We start from the raw sequence: 22,948 nt of genomic DNA on the forward strand, positions 1-22,948 counted from the left end.
CACTCACACACAACACAGTCTCACTCACCACACACACACACACACTCACACACACACTCACACACACACAGTCTCACTCACACACACACACACACCACACACACACACACTCACACACACACACACTCACACACACACACTCACACACACACACACACACACTCACACACACACACTCACAACACACTCACACACACACACACTCACACACACACACACACACACACACACTCACACACACACACCACACACACCACACACACACACTCACACACACGTATGTACATGTGGATATATAACACCCAGTGTCGCCCAGCGACTGTGTGCAGGCTCTTAATAATTGATAAAGGGTTAACGAGGCTGAATGATGGACTTTAACTCTGGAGTTTTATTTTAGTGTATTTGGCAGGTTCAGAAATAATAAATGTTACAATCACACACGCGTTCACATCAGCACCCTCTTATGTTCACAAACACCTTTCAATCTAAAATATAGAAAATGTTCCGAGCGGAAAGAATTAGTGTTGAAAAGTATGAGCCGCGTGTCGTCATGTGGAACTTTAATCATCTGTTTGACCCGAAGCCGTCGTGTTTCATGGAGCTGCAGTCAGAGGTTGTGTGAAGCTGGAGAGCGTCTGCGAGGTCCGAGGACGCTCAGCGGCTGCTTTTGTTTCATTACACAAGAGGCTCACCTTGAAATGCATAAATAAAAGCTTGAATCCAAAAGGCCGAGCAACTCGCAGCAGTCGGTTTAATATCGTCAGCACACATGCACATACACTGAACACCATAGTGAGCAGCCACATATCAGTCCTACATGGTTTACAATCAATACTAACCCAGGGGAGACACCTGACCGGTTATTATATCATAACAAACATTATTGTTGAGTTGAGCAGCAGGTGCAGTCAGGCATCACAGATGTTACAGTTTACTCTGCTGAAGCGATGAATCAGTTTGTAGCAAAGTTTCATAAATCTTGTGCGTACTGAAGAGGGGGAAGGCACGGCCACGACACTCAAACTCAGCACCTTGTGTGTCGACATGTCCGATGTCTCGACGCACCGGGGAACGTTTCTCGCAGCTCCTCACACTCAAGTATCTCAACAACTGCTGGATGAATTCCTAAGAAAGGTTTTAAAGACGCTCCTGATCCCCAGAGGATGAATCCTGATGGCGTTGGGGATCCTTTCCTCTGGCGCCACCATGAGTTAGTGTATATGCGACATGTCTATTGAACTGACAGAGATGCGTAAACACAGAAGCAGGATCCATATTTTGATATCTGGAAATTAATTTAAATTCAAATTATCGTACATTATGGCACTTTTTGGCATTACTGACCGTGCACCGTACAGAGACCAAAATTATCGTACAAATACGATCATTGTCGTACATCTGGCAACACTGCCAGCAGGTCAAGTTGTCACTTAAAATATCTCAACATGTTGGATCAGCATGAAATGTTGTACAGATATTCATGATCCCCAGAGGATGAGTCCTAATGTCTGTGACTCTGACGTTTCTTCTAGCGGCGCCATCAGGTTGACAGTTGAGGTTTTGAGTCAAACATCTCAACAGCTGTTGGATGCTCTGACATTGGGTACAAATATTCGTGGTTCCTTCAGGAGGAATTGTAATAAACGTTGCCATCATCAGCTCAAATATGACTTATGATCAAATACCTGCAGAACTAAAGACATTCCCGTCAGCCTCAGCTGTACTTGGCAAATGTTAGCATGCTAACACGCTAAACTGAAATGGTGAACTTGTTAAACATTATACCTGCTAAACATCAGCATGTTAGCATTTAGCTTAAAGACCTTCTGTGCCAAAGAACCTTGAGCATTGTGTCTCTGCATTGACTTCGTGTGGAATCATCACCTGCATGAAAGGTTTGTTCCGAGTTTGGTGTGAACACGGAAAAAGTATTTAAAAACATTGTCATGTTGTTGCCTGTGGAGGAGACTGTTGCCCAAATGTGACGCCACGACAACCGACCAGTGCATCATCACCTTCCTGTTTGCTTTAGTGGGACATAAACAGTTTGAGAACAAACTCCAAACTACATTTTTAAAGCGAGAAAAAGATTATTTCCTTCTGTAATAACTAAACATCAAATAAAGAACAAAGATGAATTCTTATTGAAAAGATTCTGAACATCAATAACTTATTTAGCTATACACCTCTTTGCAATAGATCATTTCAATAACAATATTACAAAACTACCAGGATTCAGTCACCTACAGTAGAAAACGCCAGGATGAAGCGAGCTGCAGTAGCACCTTCTTCAAAGAGCTTCACAGTCATTATCTCACACTTCATTTACAACACACTTCAATGCACACAATCGCCCGCTTGTATGATACATTACATCAAAACCCCTCCTGTTTTCAGAGCCGCAGAGAAAGGCTGCACCAAGCATCCAGGAGCATTTCATACGCCGACGATGCTGTATTATATTTTACAGACGATACAGAAGGTAAGCGAAGCCACGAAGAAAAGCGCCTCAGGTACACGGATGAGGATACGACAGTGACGCGGCTGAGACTATTGCTCTCGTCCAGGGATCACCCCCCCTCCCCCACACACACCTCACACACATTCACATGGGGGGGCTACTTGTTCTAAGTCAACACATTTACAAAACAAATTATTTCCTTCTAAAGGAATAGTTCAATACTTTAGGAAATATCCGTATTTGCTTTCTGGCTGCGAGTTAGGACCGATACCACTTTCATGGCTGTCTGAAGGGCTAACTTAGCTTAGCATAAAGACTGAAAACAGAGGGAAACAGCTAGCCTAGCTTTGTCCAAAGTTAATTAAATCCACCTACCGGCATCTCTAAACCTCTAAAACTCACTAAATAACTTTGTATCTGTTTAATCTGTGCAAACATCTAAACGTAAAAACAACAGATTGTGGTTTTATGAGACAATTCTTTGTCCCCGTAAAACCTTTTACATTTTGTTTTTGTACAGATTAAACTAATGAGATTTCCATTTCATCTCAAATTATTTAAATAATCGATTAATCGTTAAAGTAATTTTCCTGCAGAAATGTCTTTAAAGTCTGTTTCAGCCTCAAATCTGGAGATCTGCTGCTTTTAAATCAAATCAAAGTGACAAGACATCTAAAGACACCAGGACTTTGAGACACTGGGATGGACATTCATTACTATTTTCTGACTTTTTATAGACAAACCATTAATCCATTAATCTAGAACATAATTGCCAAATTCAACAAAAATGAAATCAATCTTCAGTTGCAGCCCTCGTGTCTCTCGTAAAGAAAGCAAAGAGCACTTCTCCTAAATATCAAAGTATTCCTTTAAGAGGGTATTATGATCCATCATTCTGAGATTACTTTTCACCTTCTTCAACTGTAACACCTTCGTACAAAGCATGGTCCATTTTTTGGTGCAGATGGTCCAAGTGTCCAAGGTTTAGGCATGATAAAGGCATGGCTCAGCGCTGGATGGGGCCTCGAACAGAGAGTCATGGGGTCAGTGTGTCAGGGGGACGAGGGGGGGATTCCCCACCCGGTGTGGGAGTCTTTAGCACACAGAGTCGGTGGGGTCTGCCTCCCCGGCGGTGTAGAAATCAGGGATAGGTAGACCAGTGTGCAGAGTGATCTGCAGAAAAACATTTACATACAAATATATCGGTTAAAGCAAAATAATGTTTCACATGCTGATGAATTTATATCTTCCAGAACTCGTCTTCTGTCAGACGAGTGTAAAGAAAACATCAGAACACATCCAGAGTGTGTGTTTGTAACTGTGTGTGTAGATGTAAACTCTCCACAGCTACATTACATAACGCCTCATGTACATATTAAACACTTGTAATATAAACTTGTGTTGATGTGAGTCATGAAGTGGGGAAGCTTCATATATCTGTTAGTTACATGTTGACTCTGTTCACCTGTAGTGTGTACAACATGTATGACCTGTTCACCTGTAGTGTGTACAACATGTATGACTCTGTTCACCTGTAGTGTGTACAACATGTATGACTCTGTTCACCTGTAGTGTGTACAACATGTATGACCCTGTTCACCTGTAGTGTGTACAACATGTATGACTCTGTCACCTGTAGTGTGTACAACATGTATGACTCTGTTCCACCTGTAGTGTGTACAACATGTATGACTCTGTTCACCTGTAGTGTGTACAACATGTATGACTCTGTTCACCTGTAGTGTGTACAACATGTATGACTCTGTTCACCTGTAGTGTGTACAACATGTATGACTCTGTTCACCTGTAGTGTGTACAACATGTATGACCTCTGTTCACCTGTAGTGTGTACAACATGTATGACCTCTGTTCACCTGTAGTGTGTACAACATGTATGACTCTGTTCACCTGTAGTGTGTACAACATGTATGACTCTGTTCACCTGTAGTGTGTACAACATGTATGACCCTGTTCACCTGTAGTGTGTACAACATGTATGACCCTGTTCACCTGTAGTGTGTACAACATGTATGACCCTGTTCACCTGTAGTGTGTACAACATGTATGACTCTGTTCACCTGTAGTGTGTACAACATGTATGACCCTGTTCACCTGTAGTGTGTACAACATGTATGACTCTGTCCACCTGTAGTGTGTACAACATGTATGACCCTGTCCACCTGTAGTGTGTACAACATGTATGACCCTGTTCACCTGTAGTGTGTACAACATGTATGACTCTGTTCACCTGTAGTGTGTACAACATGTATGACTCTGTTCACCTGTAGTGTGTACAACATGTATGACTCTGTCCACCTGTAGTGTGTACAACATGTATGACCCTGTCCACCTGTAGTGTCTTCTCTTAATAATTGACAGTAGAGTTTTATATTTATCTCCAGCAGGTGGAGCTGTTGAATTATTTCCTCAGTAAATGTGAAGCGTTTCTTCCAGAGAAGCATCAACACAGAGCAGGAGGAAACGAACTGCTGTCGAGTCTTTGAAGTCTCTTTCAAGGTTTAATCCTCTGAGTGTTTGTAAAACTTGAAAAGCAGTTTTAATGAATAATAACTGCACTCATAAGATAACTTGTTGAGCCACAAGTAAAAACGTCTGTTTGTGCCTGCAGCATGGCGGGGGGAGGGGTGCATAAATCTAAATAGATAGTTTAACCTCCGGTTATAACAATCTTATAAATAGTTACAGTGTGGAAGAGGAAGACAAACAGTTTGGTTTCAGAATCTTAAAGGAAAAGCTCATTATTTATTCTCTTTTTCACTAATGGTTCAATGAGAACATCGACACCACTGTCATGTCAGAGCGGCTAACGTAGCTTAGCATAAGGCCTGGCAACTGCAGGGAAACAGCTAACACTCATGTGTTTAATGTGTCTGCTGCTCTAAAGGGTCTTTTCATAGCCTGTGTCCCTCTGTTTCCAGTCTTTATGCTAAGATAAACTAACACCCCTTTTCGAGGGATCTTTGAGACAAAATGTCATTTCATTAAGTTTTATATTTTCTCAGACAAGAAATGAACCAATGTTTAGTTAGTTTGTCTAAACAACGCATGTTGGGAAATGTTTTGTGTCTTCTTCGAAGATGCCGTCTCCAGATTACTTACACACTCTCCTGATGCAGAAAGGGAAGAATGTTAAGTTACATGTGTACCTGCACATTTCTGTTGAGGCTGATGGCGGGGTAGTACACGCCCTCCAGGGCTTCGAAAGCCACCGGCCCCTGCTGCTCATCATTGATGAGGAAGATGAGGATTCCGCGGGAGAAGTCCAGCAGGATACCGATCGTAGCTCCTTTACAGATGCCGCCGTCCGTCCTGCACACAGACAGCATTCAATGAAGACATGAGAGACAATCTGTCCTCACATCCTGCAGAACATCTGTCCTCACATCCTGCAGAACATCTGTCCTCACATCCTGCAGAACATCTGTCCTCACATCCTGCAGAACATCTGTCCTCACATCCTGCAGAACATCTGTCCTCACATCATGCAGAACATCTGTCCTCACATCCTGCAGAACATCTGTCCTCACTATCCTGCAGAACATCTGTCCTCACATCCTGCAGAACATCTGTCCTCACATCCTGCAGAACATCTGTCCTCACATCCTGCAGAACATCTGTCCTCACATCCTGCAGAACATCTGTCCACACATCATGCAGAACATCTGTCCACACATCATGCAGAACATCTGTCCTCACATCCTGCAGAACATCTGTCCTACACATCCTGCAGAACATCTGCTGTCCTCACATCCTGCAGAACATCTGTCCTCACATCCTGCAGAACATCTGTCCTCACATCCTGCAGAACATCTGTCCTCACATCCTGCAGAACATCTGTCCTCACATCCTGCAGAACATCTGTCCTCACATCATGCAGAACATCTGTCCTCACATCCTGCAGAACATCTGTCCTCACATCCTGCAGAACATCTGTCCTCACATCCTGCAGAACATCTGTCCTCACATCCTGCAGAACATCTGTCCTCACATCCTGCAGAACATCTGTCCTCACATCCTGCAGAACATCTGTCCTCACATCCTGCAGAACATCTGTCCACACATCATGCAGAACATCTGTCCTCATATCATGCAGAACATCTGTCCTCACATCCTGCAGAACATCTGTCCTCATATCCTGCAGAACATCTGTCCACACATCATGCAGAACATCTGTCCTCACATCCTGCAGAACATCTGTCCTCACATCCTGCAGAACATCTGTCCTCACATCCTGCAGAACATCTGTCCTCACATCCTGCAGAACATCTGTCCTCACATCCTGCAGAACATCTGTCCTCACATCCTGCAGAACATCTGTCCTCACATCCTGCAGAACATCTGTCCACACATCATGCAGAACATCTGTCCTCATATCATGCAGAACATCTGTCCTCACATCCTGCAGAACATCTGTCCTCATATCCTGCAGAACATCTGACCTCACTTCCTGCAGAACATCTGTCCTCACATCCTGCACCTGGACTGTGTGAGCAGCTCAGAAGTACATTTAAGTACAGTATCGTACAGTTTTGTAGTACTTGTACTTTACTTAAATAGTTTTAGTTTTTTTTTCTTCACTTTCAGTAGAAGCTGTTTCTGGATCTTTCAGCTGCATCTCACAGTCTTCATCAGAGGACCTCAAACATTCACTGTGTTTACCTGTTTGTGTGTTTACCTGTTTATGTGTTTACCTGTTTGTGTGTTTACCTGTTTATGTGTTTACCTGTTTGTGTGTTTATCTGTTTGTGTGTTTACCTGTTTGTGTGTTTATCTGTTTGTGTGTTTACCTGTTTGTGTGTTTATCTGTTTGTGTGTTTACCTGTTTGTGTGTTTACCTGTTTGTGTGTTTACCTGTTTATGTGTTTACCTGTTTGTGTGTTTACCTGTTTATGTGTTTACCTGTTTGTGTGTTTACCTGTTTATGTGTTTACCTGTTTGTGTGTTTACCTGTTTGTGTGTTTACCTGTTTATGTGTTTACCTGTTTGTGTGTTTACCTGTTTATGTGTTTACCTGTTTATGTGTTTACCTGTTTATGTGTTTACCTGTTTATGTGTTTACCTGTTTGTGTGTTTACCTGTTTATGTGTTTACCTGTTTATGTGTTTACCTGTTTGTGTGTTTACCTGTTTATGTGTTTACCTGTTTGTGTGTTTACCTGTTTGTGTGTTTACCTGTTTGTGTGTTTACCTGTTTATGTGTTTACCTGTTTATGTGTTTACCTGTTTATGTGTTTACCTGTTTGTGTGTGAGTTGTTGTGCATGAACCAGGAGCGGTTGTTGTCCACGTACATGGCCCAGGCCTTGTCGTCCTTCCCCAGCATGACGTCCTTCAGCACGTCGCCCCGAGCAACCCCGAAGGCCGGGTCCGGGTGGTTGTCGTAGCGATCCACCGTCATCTCCCAGTAATGCACGCCGCGGGAGAACGCAGAATTACCCATGACCACCCTGTCGTCGTAGCTGTTGCACGACACTGTCAGGTTGTCGTTGGAGAGGATGATGTCCTGGTGAGCGGAGGCCGGGTCGAAGGTGAACCAGGCGACTGTGCACGCACACACACACACACACACACACACACACACACACACACACACACACATACATGAATAACATCACAGCTGTGTGTGTGATGACTTCACACAGATGATGAGGGAGTGACACTGTAAAACTTCATGAAAGGAATTATAATTATAAGAAAGAACATTAGAAGATTCACTATCACTTTAAGGATTAATACTTATATATACTTATATTATTAAACTCTATAACTTACTAATAATCTTAATATTTACAATAATGTCACACCTGTGTCAGACAGTCTGCAAATTATAATCAGCGTTTGTTTTCACCGGCTTTGACATTTAGATAATACAATTATTAATAAATTGACTTTAAAAGACATCTTTTATTAATGTCTTAGTTTTGCTCTCATCGTAAAGGGTCAGTTCACCCAAAATTCAAAAAGAAAAACACCTTGGAAGTCATTTGACAAAAAAATAATATGTTTTTGAAGATTAATCCTCTTTCTCATGATTCGTGCTTCAAAACGTTTAATTGTACTGTTGACACTGTTTTAACCGACATACGCCTAATAAAGTAAAACTTGTATTTTCAGACACATGTTGAGTTCTTTAAGAGTGACATGTACTTAATATAATGTTCTCACATCAACACGATTCAAATGAATGGCATGTTATTCTGTCTACTGAAAGTGTAAATATTCAAATATTTGTTAATTGTTCGTCATATTTAAACTTTATAGGATCATAATATGTCAATCTTACGCTGCCACCAAGTGGCAAAACAAAACAACATTTAATATATTAATAACTTTAATTTATGCACCAAAAGAAAAATTCTAATTGTTTTATGTTGCTGGTAAATAAAACCACAAACAGCTGCAGGGATTCATCTGTGGTTGTAATGTGTGAGCTGACCCTTTAACTTTCTGTGAGCTCCTGCATCAGGATAAATCAGGATTAATCAGGATACATCAGGATAAATCAAGATACATCAGGATAAATCAGGATACATCAGGATAAATCAGGATAAATCAGGATAAATCAGGATAAATCAAGATAAATCAGGATAAATCAGGATAAATCAAGATAAATCAGGATAAATCAGGATAAATCAAGATACATCAGGATAAATCAGGATACATCAGGATAAATCAAGATACATCAGGATAAATCAGGATACATCAGGATAAATCAGGATAAATCAGGATAAATCAGGATTAATCAGGATACATCAGGATAAATCAAGATACATCAGGATAAATCAGGATAAATCAGGATAAATCAGGATAAATCAAGATAAATCAGGATACATCAAGATAAATCAGGATAAATCAGGATAAATCAAGATAAATCAGGATACATCAAGATAAATCAGGATACATCAGGATACATCAAGATAAATCAGGATACATCAGGATAAATCAGGATACATCAAGATAAATCAGGATACATCAGGATAAATCAAGATACATCAGGATAAATCAGGATAAATCAGGATAAATCAAGATAAATCAGGATAAATCAGGATAAATCAGGATAAATCAAGATAAATCAGGATACATCAAGATAAATCAGGATACATCAGGATACATCAAGATAAATCAGGATACATCAGGATAAATCAGGATACATCAAGATAAATCAGGATACATCAGGATAAATCAGGATAAATCAGGATAAATCAGGATACATCAAGATAAATCAGGATAAATCAGGATACATCAAGATACATCAAGATAAATCAGGATAAATCAGGATACATCAAGATACATCAGGATAAATCAAGATACATCAGGATAAATCAGGATACATCAAGATAAATCAGGATACATCAAGATAAATCAAGATAAATCAGGATAAATCAGGATAAATCAGGATAAATCAAGATACATCAAGATAAATCAGGATAAATCAGGATACATCAAGATACATCAAGATAAATCAGGATACATCAAGATAAATCAGGATACATCAAGATAAATCAAGATAAATCAGGATAAATCAAGATACATCAAGATAAATCAGGATAAATCAGGATACATCAAGATACATCAAGATAAATCAGGATACATCAAGATAAATCAGGATACATCAAGATAAATCAAGATAAATCAGGATAAATCAGGATAAATCAGGATAAATCAAGATACATCAAGATAAATCAGGATAAATCAGGATACATCAAGATACATCAAGATAAATCAGGATACATCAGGATAAATCAGGATACATCAAGATAAATCAAGATAAATCAGGATAAATCAGGATACATCAAGATAAATCAAGATACATCAAGATAAATCAGGATAAATCAAAATAAATCAGGATAAATCAAGATACATCAGGATAAATCAAGATAAATCAGGATAAATCAGGATAAATCAGGATAAATCAAGATACATCAAGATAAATCAGGATAAATCAGGATACATCAAGATAAATCAGAATAAATCAGGATACATCAGGGTACATCAAGATAAATCAGGATAAATCAAAATAAATCAGGATAAATCAGGATAAATCAAGATAAATCAGGATAAATCAGGATAAATCAAATGCTGATACGTTTGCAAACTGTTTGACTCTGTGTTTAAATAAATCAACACTTTGGACTCTACACACAGATATATGGGAGTTTAGCAGAAGGGCAGTTTGCGCTTCATATGGGCTCCACTGGACGTGTTTTCATTGCTGTCACTAGAGCAGTAAAGTTTCATTACACAGCTTTATTTCCCAAAGGAAATGAAAGAAAGAGGTTTAATAAGCGCAGCCCACAGAGCAGCAGACTGCCCGGCTGCAGGTGTGAAGGTGGAGCACGGCAGGGGGAGCAGAGAGGAAAGAGTCAGCGAGAGCCGTCCATACCTTCGCCTATAGACTGAATATCACACGGAGGGAGTCCAGCTGAAACGTGAAATGAAGGAGTAGAAGAGAGGGGGAGGGGGGCGCGCAGCCGTGAAGCAGACAGTGCAGAGGGAGGGAAGGATGGAGGAAAAGTAAAAAAGCAGGTAAACCAGCGGCCGAAAACACACCAGAGGCGCAGAGGGATTACTGAACCCACAGGGTCAGGGGCCCCCGGACCTCACCTGCAAAATGTCACTCAAAGAGACACAAAACCTACAGAAAGACACTCTGCATGTGGGCGGCTCGGGGGCACAGAGAATGAAAACAAAGAGAAAGGAAATAAAACTAAATCACAGCTCAGGTCCAGATCCTGCAAACAGTGAGGGGTTAGTGAGTGTGTGTGTGTGTGTGTGTGTGTGTGTGTGTGTGTGTGTGTGTGAGTGTGTGTGTGTGTGTGTGTGTGTGTGTGTGTGTGTGTGTGAGTGTGTGTGTGAGTGTGTGTGTGTGTGAGTGTGTGTGTGAGAGTGTGAGTGTGTGTGTGTGTGTGTGTGTGTGTGTGAGTGTGTGTGTGTGTGTGTGTGAGTGTGTGTGTGTGTGTGTGAGTGTGTGTGTGTGTGTGTGTGTGTGTGTGTGTGTGTGTGTGTGTGTGTGTGTGTGTGTGTGTGTGTGTGTGTGTAGGTTTGATGCTCTCAGCTCTTTGAAAGACAGAATTAAAAACTCAAACTGTAGTTTTAAATCTGAAAGAAGACGTTGGGAGTAACTTTGTGTTTGTGAAGATGTGAAGCGGCTTTATTTTATTATTCTTAAGATCTTTGTGAGTCAAGATGTCTTCAGCTGTTAATGAACTGTCCCTCCCAGAAGAAGAAACGGAGACACGAACTACAGAACTACAATATTATCAGAAGTTATTACACCTGCCAGCTGCTCAACATCAACAGAAACATTTAGGAAATATAAAACTTTAAAGAGTGAAATCATAAAGCAGGTATTTACAGAGATAAGAAACAGGAAGTGGTGACGAGAGATCAATCAAATCACTTTCAATATCTTCATGAACACGCTCGCTTGATTTATGTATTACACACACACACACACACACACACCCACACACACACCCACACACACACCCACACACACACACACACACACACCCACACACACACACACACACACCACACACACACACCCACACACACACACACACACACCCACACACACACACACACACCCACACACACACACACACACCCACACACACACACACACACCCACACACACACACACACACACACACACCCACACACACACACCCACACACACACACACACACACCCACACACACACACTCACACACACCCACACACACACACCCACACCCACACACACACACACACACCCACACACACACACCCACACACACACACACACACCCACACACACTCACACACACACACACACACACACACACACACACCCACACACACACACACACACCCACACACACACACACACACACCCACACACACTCACACCCACACCCACCCACACTCACACACTCACACACACACACACACACTCACACACTCACACACACACACACACACACACACTCACACCCACACCCACCCACACACACACACTCACACACACACACACGATGCTTGACGTACTCTCAGACGTCTGCATGATCAGGGTCTTGCTGTACTGTCCCACTCCGCTGCCGTTGAACGCCTTCACGCGGGCCTTGTAGGTGCTGTTGAAGTGCAGCCCGTCCACCGTGCAGATGGTCTCCGTCCCCACGTACACTTCCTGCAAACACACACCTCCTGTCAGGCAGATACATCATCTGTGTAACGATGGCACAGAGACTTTGGATTTTATTGTGTAATAAGAGAGTTAGTAGAACGGAGCGCGGGCGCGGCGGCCCACACGCAGTATAAATAGACGCAGGGACACAACTCGCCGAGCTCCGTGTGGCGCTGCGTCGGCGAGCCTCAGTGAGTCAGAGGACAGGAAGCGGCCCTCACACTTTAAAATAAATACTTGTACAGAAGCAGCTACTGAAGTACTGCACTCAATATTTAAGTACTTGTACTTTACTTCAGTATTTGTAGAAATACTACCATTCAGATATAATGTACTTATTCTTTACACTAATTTGTCCTATTTTTATTGTATTATTATTTGGTATATTTATGTTTCTTATATATTTTTATAATGTTTTTTACAATATTTATTATAGTATTTAATAAAATATCAATATTTGCTCGTTCTTTTCCATTTTAATTTCTCTTAATGTTTATTTTATGCATCAATAAACTAAAGTAAATTATTTTACATAAAACCTAAAAGGGAAATATTATATACTTTACTTTCCCTACATTTCACTGACACTTTAATAAATAATAATAAATAATAACAATAATAAATAATAATAAATAATAACAATAATAAATAATAATAAATAATAATAATAATAATAATAATAAATAATAAATAATAAATAATAATAATAATAATAATAATAATAATAATAATAATAAATAAAAGAATACACATGTTATGATTCAGTATAAAGTATCTAAAAGTGGCTCCACATTGATCTTACAGTATTTTCTTACATGTTACAACAGAATTATATAATATTTAATATTTAATAATTAATGATAATATAACTTTGAAAAGAGACATTCTGCAGAATAAGTACTTGATTTGTACTTTTACTTTTATGGAGTACTTTTAAACGGTGGTATTTGTACTCAAAGGATGCGAGTACTTCTTCCGGCTCAGAGTTGATGAAGTTAAAACACTTTAGATGAACTCAAGTGAAACACGTCTGTCAGCTGTGATGGAGCTCAGACACATGAATGAAACACACGAAGCCTCTGAAGCAGCTGCAGCTTCACACACACCGTTAAATATAACGCAACCCTCCAGTTAGCATCTACGTACATCTACAGACACGCACAGGAAACAGAAGCTGACGCGCGGCCTGTAGGACGTGTGTGTTAGAGGCTCCATCACGCCAACAATCAGCTGTGAGTGTAAAGGACGAGACGAAGAGGCTGCAGCTCCAACGGAGGAGCTTTACCTGAGCAGGACACAGATCGGGGGGGGGGGGGCTGTGAATACACTCTGATCCTGCAGGATCATCACATGACCTGACATGATTCACTATCACGGAGCCATTGAGGGGTTCCCCCCACAACGCGCTGCCCCTCCCCCTGCAGATAAGTCCTGGAGCACCTGCAGGAGGGACACCTACCCTGAAGGGCCCCATGTTCCCGTCGTCCAGCTCCAGGATGTACCCGTCCAAGGCGATGGTGGAGAGCGGCGGTTGTTTCCATGACAACGTGGCGCTGTTGTTCTGCGTGCAGCATTCCTCCAGCTGCAGCATCGGAGCCGCCGGGACTGAGGAGCAGAAACATGTACACACTTTAATGTTGTGTTTACAGCTCCGAGCAAAACAAAGACACGTCCAAACCCCCCCTCACCTTTCATCTGCACAAAGTCCAGCTGGTGGATGGTCTGCAGGAGGGGGCCGCTGTCCAGCGTGAGGTCGAAGTCGCTGTTCATCCTGGGGGTGAGGGTTCCCTTCCCCCACTGACCCTCCGTCATGTGGACCCTCCGGATCAGAGCGTCGGAGATCTGAGGACACACACACACACACACACACACACACACACACACACACACACACTTCAGTGAAATGATTGCGAGCAGACTTCAGTCTTCAGTGTTTTCAGGAGGACTTTCTCTTCGTTGTTTCTTCCTGTAGAGAAATGTCACTAAATATACGACGGCGAGAAGCAACACGGGGAAAATTGCAGCTTTCAAAGCACAAACTTCTAAACAGATCGTCAGCGCTTCACATCTCAGACGTGTTGCTTCTCTGTGTTCAGCTCTGACGAAAGCTTTCAGCGCTTCATAAAGCAGTCGAGTGCAGATGATAATAAACAATAAAACATGAACAAACAGGAAGTGAAGACACAGAGCTGCAGTCTGCAGTTACAGGGGAAGTGCAGACGCTCGTCTGGTGACGGGGGTCGCAGGTAAACATCTCACGCTCTGCTCCTTGAGTGTAGCTCGGGTGAAGCAGCTGCCAGCAGAGACTCACCTGCAGGAAACCACTGGGGTCGTTCTCCTTGATGACCTCCAGGCAGTACTCCATCAGCCCCGTGGTCTGACGCAGCTTCACCGTGCAGTGAGAGATCTGATCCCGGACCACCTGCGACAGGAAAGAGGTGAACAACACGTGATGTGACAGAACAGATGAAAAGACCTCGAGGGAGTCAAACTCTACAAGAACAACAAGAAGCAGACAGAAGATCATCTCACGTTATCATCGCCCTGTAATAACAGGAGCACAAGGAGCTGTGGAGGATGCACACATTACATTATATTAACTGTAACGTGATGTAATGTGATGCAATATAATATAATGTAATATAAAATATTATAATATAATGTAATATAATATATTATATTATAATATAATATATTATAATATAATATATTATAATATAATGTAATGTGATGCAATATAATATAATGTAATATAAAATATTATAATATAATGTAATATAATATATTATTATAATATAATATATTATAATATAATATATATATATAATTATGTAATATAATATATTAAAAATATAATCTAATGTAAATCTATTATATCTAATATATTATCCTATACTTCCTATAGTCTCCTGTCCCTCCTATCCTCTCCTCTCATCTCCTGTCCTTTCCTCTCCGTATGTCCTCTCCTGCCTGTCCTCTAATATCCTCCTAATCCTCCGCTCGCCTTTCTCTCCTCTCCTCTCCTGTCCTGTCCTCTCCTCTCCTCTCCTGTCCTCTCCTCTCCTCTCCTGTCCTCTCCTCTCCTCTCCTGTCCTCTCCTCTCCTCTCCTCTCCTCTCCTGTCCTCTCCTCTCCTCTCCTCTCCTGTCCTGTCCTCTCCTCTCCTCTCCTTCCTCCTCCCCCTGTCCTGTCCTCTCCCTCCTCTCCCTCCTGTCCTCTCCTCTCCTCTCCTCTCCTCTCCTCTCCTCTCCCTCCTCTCTCTTCCCTCTCCTCTCCTCTCCTCTCCTCTCCCTTCCTCTCCTCTCCTTCCTCTCCATCTCCTCCCTCCCCCCTCTCCTCTCCTCTCCTCTCCTCTCCTATAATTATATAATATAATATAATAATATAATATAATATAATATAATGTAACAGGGCAGAATATCAGCAGAGACGAGATGTTGATGAATGAAGGAGATGAAAGATGCAGATTAGCAGCTGGATTATCAAAGTGATGGATGGAGTCAGTCATGCAGCACACAGGTGGGGGGGGGGACTGTCCAAGCTTCTGAATTATCGACACAGTTATTGATTTGTGCCTCAGAAAAATCAATAATTTAATGTTCTTGCAGGGTTACAACCCCCCCCCCCCCCCACACACTTTAATTCCCCCCCCCCACCACTTTAATCCCCCCCATTGCTTCATTGATCTGATCTGTGAGATTTTTGGGAGATCCCCCTCTCCGCCGCTCGACACTACTGATGTCCACAGAGCCTCCTCGCCACGCTGAGGAAGGAGCGGGGGTGCTGGACCGAGGGTTGCTAGGAAACAGAAACTCCACTGTTGCTATCCGAGAGGAGAATCTTTCTGCAGACCGACAGGAAGTACGAGAAGCAGATCAGGTGACGAGCGCAGCAACAAGCAGCGACTGATGGAGGGGGTCAGCGGCCGCCATGTTTGAATGATTTAAATCATTAATAATAATAATAATAATAATAATAATAATAATAAATTAGATTTATATAGCGCTTTTCTAAATACTCAGACACTTTACAGTAAAAACATTTTATACAAACAAATACACAGAAGATTTATATGTATTTATGTATTTATTTGTTTATTTTCATTATTTATTATTTTATGCACTTTAATGTATTTATTTTTATTTGATGTCGATTAATTTTTTTATATTATTACTTTATTTTTATATACTTCTTCTATAATCTTTTAAATTATTTATATATTAAAATATTATTGGTTGAACTAATATTAATCTAATATTTATATAAAGCAGTCCTGCATAATTAACACACAATGTCACAGCAAATGGAAAAATCTACGAATATAATATAATAATAATAATAATAATAATAATAATAATAATAATAATAATAATAATAATAATAATAATAATAAAGAGATAATCCGGTTATTATTATTATTATTATTATTATTATTATTATTATTATTATTATTATTAGGAGTGATGCATTATAAACACAGTAAGAGAAATTATTATGGAAAAATAAAGACAATATAAAGAATATATATATTATAAGAAAACATTATTTAAAAAAATGTTATATAAAATATGACAAAACAAAAAATATTATAAGATAAAAAATATAAAATATACAAATTATTATAAAAACATTTCTTTTTAATAGAAATATTATATAATATAATTATAAAAAAAAAATGTGTACAAGAAACATAAATGTACAAAGATGTAGAAGAAGATTCTGTAAACGTGTTTGTAAAGTAATCGCAGGTCTGACGATAATAAATAACGTGAGACGCATCGTGTTGTAATTAACCCTCGTCCGGGACAGCGAGGAGCTCTGGTGACTCTGGTGCTCCCTGCTGTGTGCAGCCTGCAACATGCCCCCCCTCCCTGCAGAGTCACACTGTCACTCCTCCCTACGCAGCTGGAATCACAACCTCCTAATTCATAGAGGACAATACATGTGCAGACTACTGTTTACTGGAGTGAGGTGGAGAAGAGGAGGTGGAGTGAGGTGGAGAAGAGGAGGTGGAGTAAGGTGGAGAAGAGGAGGTGGAGTGAGGTGGAGGAGAGGAGGTGGAGTGAGGTGGAGAGAGGAGGTGGAGTGAGGTGGAGAAGAGGAGGTGGAGTGAGGTGGAGGAGAGGAAGGTGGAGTGAGGTGGAGAGAGGAGGTGGAGTGAGGTGGAGAAGAGGAGTGGAGTGAGTGGAGAGAGGTTGGAGTGAGGTGGAGGAGAGGAGGTGGAGTGAGTTGGAGAAGAGGAGGTGGAGTGAGGTGGAGGAGAGAGGAGGTGGAGTGAGGTGGAGGAGAGGAGGTGGAGTGAGGTGGAGGAGAGGAGGTGGAGTGAGGTGGAGAGAGGAGGTGGAGTTGGAGGTGGAGAAGGGAGGTGGAGTGATGGGGAGAGAGGAGGTGGGCTGAGTGGAGGAAGAGGAGTGTGCGAGTGAGGTGGAGGAGAGGGGTTTGAGTGAGTGGAGTGAGGTGAGGTGGAGGAGAGGAAGACAAAAGGACATGTGAGGGAGGTGGCGGGAAACCTCAGAGGAAGATGAAGTGAGGGATGAAACCACTTCCTGTATGCTGCACGCTGCAGTGACGGTCAGAGGAAGTGTCAGGTGTCACTTCCTCTGACACTCAGCTGTCAACGAGGGTGGAGCGCTTCCTGCTCGCATGCAGAAGGATGAGCTTCACTTCCTGCATGGAAACATAACTACACCTGACAGAGCAACAGGATTTAACCATTGTTTTCATTATCGACTCATCCGTCAAACATTTCTAATGAATCGTTAAGTCTATGAAACGTTATTATATTATAGGATGTTGTGAATGAAATCTCTTATTTAGTCCGACCGACCCAAAGATATTAAAGTCTCACATTGTAGAAGCTAATTTACTGAAACGATTATTACTTCGTGCTCTTCGTGTCTTTGCACCATCATTCCACAATTTTGCACATTTCTGCACAAAATTCCCATTTTTTATTCAGATGTATTTTTTATAATATTCTTTTCTTCTATTCTATATTTTTGTTTCTTGTACATATTTTTAGCTTTTTTTCACATTGTTATTGTATTTCTCTTTTCTTTATATATTTTCTTGATTTTTGCAATACTTTTTTCGTAATATAAATTTATTTTACTATGTTTATGTTACAAAAACACCAAAGCAAATTCCTTACAGGTGAAATATTGGCATTAAACCGGATTCTGATTATTAGCCAATTAACCAACAGAAAGAAAAATTACTAGAAACTATTTTCACTATTTTTCAAATACAAATACCCCCCAAAATTTTTGCAAAGTTTTAGTTTGTCTTGAATATTTGATGTGGTTTGTGAATAGTAAAGTTTAGTGTTTGTGCTGCGGATTCACAGAAAGCACAAAAGTGGTGAATTATCCCGCGACACATTCAGCACTATGAATATTTCATGTCCTCTGCTGCAGCCAGAACTTTCCTTCACTGCCGGAGAATTAATAATTACATATTTGCCTCCAGTGTGTTTTTATATTTCCTGAGTTCTGTCTGTGCTTGAAACATTGGGACCCCGAGGAGCAGGGATCCCCCGGAGAGCAGGGTTCCCACAGTGAGCAGGGTTCCCCCGGAGAGCAGAGTTCCCATGGAGAGCAGGGTTCCCCCGGAGCGACACAGGGAGTCAACAGGGAGGTCACAACTCAGAAAAAGACGCAGAAAAAGACGCAGAGGACGCAGAAGATGCAAAGAACGCAGAGCACGCAGAAGAAGACGCAGAAGAAGACGCAGAGGATGCAGAAGATGCAAAGGACGCAGAGGATGCAGAAGAAGACGCAGAAGAAGACGCAGAGGACGCAGAGGACGCAGAAGATGCAAAGGACGCAGAGGACGCAGAAGAAGACGCAGAAGAAGACGCAGAGGACGCAGAAGATGCAAAGGACGCAGAGGACGCAGAAGAAGACGCAGAGGACGCAGAATAAGACGCAGAAGAAGACGCAGATGACGCAAAAGAAGACACAGAGGACGCAGAAGATTCAAAGGACGCAGAGGACCCAGAAGAAGACGCAGATGACGCAAAAGAAGACACAGAGGACGCAGAAGATGCAAAGGACGCAGAGGACGCAGAAGAAGACGCAGAAGAAGACGCAGAGGACGCAGAGGACGCAGAAGAAGACGCAGAAGAAGACGCAGAGGACGCAGAGGACGCAGAAGAAGACGCAGAAGAAGACGCAGAAGAAGTCGCAGAGGACGCAGAAGAAGACGCAGAGGACGCAGAAGAAGACGCAGATGACGCAAAAGAAAACACAGAGGACGCAGAAGATTCAAAGGATGCAGAGGACGCAGAAGAAGACGCAGAAGAAGACGCAGAAGAAGACGCAGAGGACGCAGAAGAAGACGCAGAAGAAGACGCAGAAGAAGACACAGAGGACGCAGAAGAAGACGCAGAAGAAGACGCAGAAGAAGATGCAGAAGAAGACACAGAGGACGCAGAAGAAGACGCAGAAGAAGACGCAGAAGAAGACACAGAGGACGCAGAAGAAGACGCAGAGGACGCAGAAGAAGACACAGAAGAAGACGCAGCAGAAGACACAGAGGATACTGAAGAAGATGCAGAGGACGCAGAAGAAGACGCAGAAGAAGACGCAGAAGAAGACGCTGAAGAAGACGCAGAGAACGTATAAGAAGACGCAGAAGACGCAGAAGACGCAGAAGAAGATGCAGAGGACGCAGAAGAAGACGCAGAAGAAGACGCAGCAGAAGACACAGAGGATGCAGAAGAAGATGCAGAAGAAGACGCAGAGGACGCAGAAGAAGACGCAGAAGAAGACGCAGAGGACGCAGAAGAAGACGCAGAAGAAGACGCAGAAGAAGACGCAGAAGAAGACGCAGAAGAAGACGCAGAGGACGTAGAAGAAGACGCAGAAGACGCAGACTTAGTTTGTGATTCACTTTGTGTTGCTCTAATCATCCCTCAGAAGACTTCAGCATCAGTCCACTGCTGACGCTGGGAGATCTCCCGGATGAAATACAGAGACTGACAGCAGATCATATTAAACACATTAATTAAAGCATTCGGCTGGTGCTCAACTTAAACACCAGAAAGAGAGGAAACAGCGAGACCGGCTCCGTCCTCCAGAGACAAAATACAACCAAGAGCAGCCGAGAGTCTGAAGAGTGAAGCCAACGCAGATGTGTCTTAAAGCTGCGTTCTCTCTCACATCCAGCAGGAGGCGAAGAGAAGTCAGAGTGTATAGAAGTCTATGAGAAAATGTTTCTACTTCTCCGTAACCTCCAGCAGGGGGGGGACTCCTCTGGTTGTATAGAAGTCTATGAGAAAATATTTCTACTTCTCTCTTGATTTATTACCTCAGTGAGTTTATCTCTCAATCTGTAGTTTCAAGTCTTCTTCAACATGAGGTTCATTTAGTAACTGATGGAAACATTTAGAGTAAAATAGAGGATAAAGCAGCGTCTATTCAGGGCGGGACTACCTGTGATTGACAGGTCACCACTACGCCGTTGTTCAGCGTTCGGTTGTATTAAACGACGCTCTGCGAATGCGACTGCTCATTGTTTCCAGTAAAAGGCCGACATTTTGTTTGAAGCATGTTTTCAAAGTTCCCAATGAATTAATATCACAGTTAACGTGAATTACAGATTCAACAAAGTTTGTTTTTTCCAGGTCTGGAAAAGAGAAAATAATTGGAAATATATTTCCAGACTATTGCCTCTGTTCTGTTTTAATAAATGAATCATAGAAGCAGAGAGTTCCCCGCTGTGAGAGCGAGCAGGCCAAGAAGTGCGACTAGTAGTCAGAGAAGACTCAGGATCTAATATTTAAGTTTTAAAACCTTTTTGTACTCAGATGTCAAATGTGTTCTGAGAAAGAAATTTGAAATATGAAAGAGATTTACTACAAATCACTGAGTGTGTGTACCAAACACTCCTGACTCATGAGATGAAGTCTTCTTCTCTCGCCTCCAACAAGCTCCACACGTGCCGTCGCCATGGTGAGCGGGCTGTGGCGTCAGCGTGCAGGACGAGTGGAGAGGAAGCTCTGCAAGACTTCATATTCTTACTAATTGATTTCTTCCTCATAAAACAGAGCTTCAAGTGACTGAACCAGCAGGATTCATCTTCATTAGCTTCATTGACTCCTATAAAATGCATAGCTGGCGTTTTGTTTTAAGCAAGAATCTGCTTTCAATATGTAAATAAATGCAAAATACACAAAGAGCTACACGTCCATCAGGGGACTGATTCACTCACAGCTGCAGGAGGCAGGAGGGGCCTGATATCTCCGCTAGCAGAGAGTTTCTTCTTCTGTGATGGAGGCAGAGTCTCCGAGGGAACAGCTGTACACAACATGTCCCATCTTTCTGGCATTAGGATTCAGTGAGCAGCACTTGGAGGCACTGATCTGTTGGCTGACAGCAGCATCATCTGAGAGCATCATAACTCCTCCGTCCTGGAGGTGTGAACGTGTCCGACGCCCACGTTAAACCTCCATCACTGAGCAGCCAATCAATCATAAAGGGAACAGATTCCTGCATGTTAAGCGCACAATGGCGCCCGAAACCAGGCCATCTGTAGCTCTGCAGCCCTGCTGCTCTGTAACTCTGCTGCTCTGTAGCTCTACTGCTCTGTAACTCTACTGCTCTGTAACTCTACTGCGCTGTAGCTCTGCCGCTCAGTAGCCCTGCTGCTCTGTAAGTCTGCTGCTCTGTACCTCTGCCGCTCAGTAGCCCTGCTGCTCTGTACCTCTACTGCTCTGTAACTCTGCTGCTCTGTAGCCCTGCTGCTCTGTAGCTCTGCTGCTCTGTACCTCTACTGCTCTGTAACTCTGCTGCTCAGTAGCTCTGCTGCTCTGTACCTCTACTGCTCTGTAACTCTGCTGCTCTGTAGCCCTGCTGCTCTGCAGGTCCAAGCAGAGCACTGATATGCAATAAAAGCAGAAGCAGTCCAGAGCTGCCGCAGCGTGTTCCATCAACAGGCAACAAAAGTAAAAGCTGCTGTTAGTTTGTGTGACTGCAGGCAGTGAGCTCCAGTCAGCTGTAGCTGTGGGAGTGAAAGCTTTTATATTTATAACCTGCCAAGTGTACGAGGTTTGTTGACTGCAGCTAAATACTGGGATCAGTGCACATTGTTCAGAGTCCAAAGAAAAAAACTATTAAAGTAAAAGAGAAGAGTAAATAAAAATATATCAATTTAGTGAAATCAGCTCGATCTTTGGAGCTAAATATGTGAATTTAAAACATGAAAGTCCTGAAATGATTTGCAAATCAAATAGTTAAGGGTGGAGCTGCAATGAAGAAACGAGCGATGTGGAAGACCTCAAACATTCGCTGCTCCTCTAT

General features: G+C 42.1%; 2 protein-coding genes across 4 annotated transcripts in view; both read right to left on the reverse strand.

Moving 5' to 3' along the window:
- Nucleotides 1–727: 727 nt before the first annotated feature.
- Nucleotides 728–22,948, reverse strand: part of trim9 (tripartite motif containing 9) — a 41,207-nt gene continuing 18,986 nt past the window's right edge. For 2 of the 3 annotated variants that reach the window (XM_029428157.1, XM_029428158.1), the window contains exons 4-11: nt 14,960–15,070; nt 14,337–14,490; nt 14,108–14,253; nt 12,513–12,651; nt 10,864–10,902; nt 7,718–8,021; nt 5,629–5,791; nt 728–3,634 (exon numbers count right to left, since the gene is read on the reverse strand). In XM_029428157.1, the coding sequence (XP_029284017.1) occupies nt 3,557–3,634; nt 5,629–5,791; nt 7,718–8,021; nt 10,864–10,902; nt 12,513–12,651; nt 14,108–14,253; nt 14,337–14,490; nt 14,960–15,070 (1,134 nt within the window). In that variant the 3' untranslated portion in view covers nt 728–3,556. The remainder of the gene's footprint in view (nt 3,635–5,628; nt 5,792–7,717; nt 8,022–10,863; nt 10,903–12,512; nt 12,652–14,107; nt 14,254–14,336; nt 14,491–14,959; nt 15,071–22,948) is intronic. The other variant, XM_029428159.1, reaches the window with a different exon arrangement.
- On the reverse strand, nt 19,285–20,559 carry LOC115006113 (platelet binding protein GspB-like). Its single transcript, XM_029428172.1, has one exon. The coding sequence runs from the start codon at nt 20,557–20,559 to the stop codon at nt 19,285–19,287; it is 1,275 nt and encodes a 424-aa protein (XP_029284032.1).

The sequence above is a fragment of the Cottoperca gobio genome, unplaced genomic scaffold (genome assembly GCF_900634415.1).
Source record: "Cottoperca gobio unplaced genomic scaffold, fCotGob3.1 fCotGob3_487arrow_ctg1, whole genome shotgun sequence".
NCBI lineage: Eukaryota > Metazoa > Chordata > Actinopteri > Perciformes > Bovichtidae > Cottoperca > Cottoperca gobio.

Coding starts and splice junctions, on each gene's coding strand:
- LOC115006113 (XM_029428172.1), bottom strand. CDS start 20,559: ATGATTAGAGCAACACAAAGTGAATCACAAACTAAGTCTGCGTCTTCT.